Raw genomic sequence first — 4,301 nt, forward strand, 5'->3', positions numbered from 1 at the left:
GGGCGCGGGTCTGGAAGACATAAGCATTATCTTAGTCCTAAATCTGAATTTAGGATTCAGAAAATCCTACAGATTACATTTTGAGGAAAATGATCTGTTCATATACAAAGATCACAAAGGATATACTCAGAAATAAAATACCCTATGAGCAAAAAAACAGATCAACAAACACTTTGGTATCATTAGGCAAACACATCAGCAGGGAATAAGATTTAGAAAAGAAAGAAACATAGTTCTAATAATGAAAAAAATGAAATAGACTGAATTTAAAACTCAATGAATGGGTGCAATACTAACCAGAGCTAAAGACAAAAATAGTAAACAGGAAGAAAATCTGAATAAATTATCAAAATATTATCCAGAGAAACAAACAGAGAAAGACAGTGAGAAAATTTAACTTATTTCAAATTAAAGTTCTAGAAAGAGATATGGATAAAGGAAAGGGTAATGTTCAAGAAAATAATGAGAAAATTGCAGAACCGTTGAAACACAATTTCTAGATATAAAAAGGACATTTCATTTATATATTACATCATTGATATATATAATTTTCCATATGAATATATGGCCAACCTTTTAATTATTATTCTTTAGTTTCCTTTAAGATTTTTGTGACTTAAGTCTTTTATCCCCCTTTACATTATATTTTCATCTGTTTAAGTCCTACTTTTTTTAAGCAATAAAAATAAATCTAGGGGCTGGAGTTGTAGCTCTGTGGTAGAGGGCTTGCATAGCACATGTGAGGCACTGGGTTCAATCCTTAGCACCACATAAAAATAAATAAAGGCATTGTTTCCATATACAACTAAAAAAATTATATAAAAATAAATACAGAATTCCCTTAAGGAAATGTCACAGATTAATATTAATACCCTGTATTCTAGAAATACACTTTTGAATGACCTTAGGTCACTTAAGTTTGGTTTTAAGAAGAATCTGCTCTAAGAAAACCGCAAAGGACTTGAAATGCAAGTCAAAAAGTTTTGAGGCCTTATTTTGTACAAACCTCCATTTCCTGCTTAAGCCACTCTTCTAATTCTGTATTCTTTCGAGCATTGTGAGCTATCAGATCTGATCCTCCAATGATGTGTGGAAGCTTTCCTGCTCCAGGAAATATGACCTGTTAATAATAGCAGTGAGGTTAAACATGTTAGTAAATTAAGATGACTATAAAAAAAAAGATTAAAAAGCAAAGATTACACAACTTTCAAAGATGTTAAGCTCCTACAAATGAGACAAAGGAAACTATTATTGGACTCATCTGCTTTTACCTGTTTTTTTTCTCTAGTTATTTTCTACCATATCAAGATTTAGACATATCACTGGAATTTATGTATTTAAAAGTTTTAGTTTGTAGTTTTTATTTACAAATGGCCTTAGGTTATCATCTAGCAATTGAAGCAACCAAAGTGAACACACACTATAATTTAAGGCACTGTATTTTGTTTCAAAGATTTCAAGGTTTACACCCTTTCTAACACTGATTAAAATTTTAAGTCTTTTCAAAACTTTTCAGTTTATAGTTCCTTATCAGGGCATTTTGGAGATGGAAACAATTTATACTTTCAGTTGACATTTTAGTTGTTGAAAAACAAAGGGGTAAAAAAAAATTCCTATGTAAACTTCATATCAAGTACACTGATATTATTGTACTTTAGGAAATAAGTAATAAATCCTTAGTATTTATGGGACATGCCAGGTAAATAGCAACCTATAAAGAATTCAGTCTTGATAAAATCTTTGTCATTTTAGGTGTTCTATATATTAATTATTAGTTTAGTTCTTCTTATTTTTTTTTAAAGTGGGAGAAACCAGCATCATTTTTCAACATACTGTTTTTATTACTATTTAATGCCACTGGTATTTCTAAAAACATTTCAAACATTGCCCTCTTGTGACACAGTTAAAGAAACACTTACCTTCTTGAATTTCTTGAAATTCTTTATTTGACCATAATCATAATTTACCACACATGGATCTCTGCAAGTGGAATTATTAACCACCAATGATCTAAATTCAGTCAGTAACACCTTTCTTGGAAGCATCTCACTATTGTCCTGAAGGTCATCACTGTTCTTAAATGGGGTTAAAATGGATAAATTAGAAGAAATCAGAAGGAAAAAGAAAATTATTTGTTATTTGGGTATATACAGAAAAAAGTTAAAATACTTGAAAAACAAAACAGTAAGAAGGGTTTATTTCTTGTACCTGAATTTTGTATTTGAAATCAAAACACCTATTTCAAAACCAGAAAATGATTCTATAACTTTGAAAACATTCTATATGTTCTCATCTATAAACTGTTGAAGTCTCAATAGTTTGTTATTTTTTTATATCTCAAAAAAATTAATCATTAATTCTGAATATAATACCTTATTAAATGAGGTGTTTTTTAATTCTAGGTCAATAGTTACTAAATCTGAAGATTTTTCCTGTTATCATTCAATTGTTCAGTGGTCAGCATTGTTAGAGCTGTTGAAGGCTAACCATCTTAATTCTTTTAATTGCTGAACTATATAATTCATATGAAAGTTGCCACCATGTCTAAGATAGTCACAAACAGGAAGAAAAGAAAAACGGGAAAAGCCAGAAGAAAAGGATCATCTGATAGTGATAGAATATAAGAAGGACCTCAATTAAATAAAAATGCCCTAATTTTTTTGGAATTTATAAATATTATATTTATTAAATATTAAATTTATAAATATTATATTTATAAATCTGTTATTGAACTTGATATAACAACAACCCCTCTAGAAAAGCATTAACCTCATCTTACAAACAAAGGACCTGAGGTTCATAAATGTGAAAATGGCTTGTGCAAGGTCACTTATCTCTGCAGTAGAGAAGAGAATTACACCCAGGCTTTTCTTTGCACTACACTATATCATGATTATAGTATGATTTATCCATTTCCAGAGGAGGCACAATCATGAAATAGTCCAGAATTTAAAATTCAAAGCAATTTAATCCTAAGAATATAACTAATAAGATTGCTGATCCTTGTAAGTCAAATTTTCATGAAAATTACATCAAATATAAAAGAATTTCCTTACAGATACCTCTTCTTTAGTTGACCATAGTGATTCTTTGAGCTCACATTTCTTCCCCATTTTGTTTTCTTGCTAAAAATTAAAATAAAAAATAGTGTTCACAGAAGTTATTAATAAAATTTCTAAAAACTTTGAGATATTCATACTGACCCAGCCATATGACCTTCAAGTACATTTCCTAAATTATGAGATAAAAATAAATGTAAGGATATTTTAGTATGAATATTGAAGCAAAGAACTGGAAGGTATCAAAATTCATATAAATTATGTATGTTGAGAATAGTCAACAATAGGAACATAATATAAATTAATAAAACTGCATTAACAGTTGATTCAAACTATACAAAATACCAACATATTTTATGGTTGTCTGTGGATGGTAGGATAACCAACAAATCATTTCCTTTTATTGATGAGCTTTCATAAATTCAAATTAATTCTTAAAATGATAAAAAAGTAAAAATTAAAAATAACTTCCCATTGAGTAAGGTTGGTTAACGGCATTAATGTTAATTTCCTGGTGTGATACTATACTGTAGTTGGTTAAGCTGTCCAAATAATTAGGGAAAATGGGATGAAGTTATATGGGATCTCTTTATATCATTACTTAAAACTGCAAATGAATTAGCAATAAAGAGTTTTTAAAAATAACTTACACCAAAAGCAAAAACAGTTTTGTACCTAGATTTTTATTAAAATAAATTTAGTGCTGGAATGTGATGATTTAACTTTTAATATGTCCTAAAGTGTGTTATCATCAAATATCTATTTGTTCTCCAAAGTTCTTGTACTATATTTTTCATTTAGAATGTCATGAATTTTGAAACAGTAAAATAAGATAAAAGAAATTATGTTGTAGGATCATAAGCAAAATAGAATAATCATGTTGCCTGATATTATATATCATATAAACCTTACATAGTAAATGAAAGCTCTTTTCTGGTCCAGAAAAGACTGTTTAGTGGTACCCATGTCAAGAGTGCATAGTGCTTTGTTCTTTTCTTTCTCTGTCTGTGCTCTAATGACTAATGCCTGGGGTGGGTAACAATAGCTCTGGGACAATGTGCAGTCAATAGTGAAACATCCATTAGTGGTCAGACAGGATGGAGCAAAGAATTCTGTGATTAACTAAAACCACAACCATTTCCACACAGATCTGTGTGCAGTGTGATCCGGGGACCAATTTGGCACAAAATTTAAGGAAAAGGAAATTTAAGGAAAAGGAAAACAAGTCCCCCTCCCCCTCCC

General features: G+C 29.7%; 1 protein-coding gene across 5 annotated transcripts in view; it reads right to left on the minus strand.

Moving 5' to 3' along the window:
• Positions 1-4,301, minus strand: part of Nbn (nibrin) — a 33,482-nt gene that overhangs the window by 4,993 nt on the left and 24,188 nt on the right. For 4 of the 5 annotated variants that reach the window (XM_015485944.2, XM_015485947.2, XM_048782775.1 and 1 more), the window contains 3 exons: positions 3,057-3,125; positions 1,920-2,075; positions 1,007-1,120 (listed from right to left, as the gene is read on the minus strand). In XM_015485944.2, coding sequence (XP_015341430.1) covers positions 1,007-1,120; positions 1,920-2,075; positions 3,057-3,125 — 339 coding nt within the window. The remainder of the gene's footprint in view (positions 1-1,006; positions 1,121-1,919; positions 2,076-3,056; positions 3,126-4,301) is intronic. The other variant, XM_015485945.2, reaches the window with a different exon arrangement.

This window comes from Marmota marmota, unplaced genomic scaffold (genome assembly GCF_001458135.2).
Source record: "Marmota marmota marmota unplaced genomic scaffold, marMar, whole genome shotgun sequence".
NCBI classification, from domain to species: domain Eukaryota; kingdom Metazoa; phylum Chordata; class Mammalia; order Rodentia; family Sciuridae; genus Marmota; species Marmota marmota.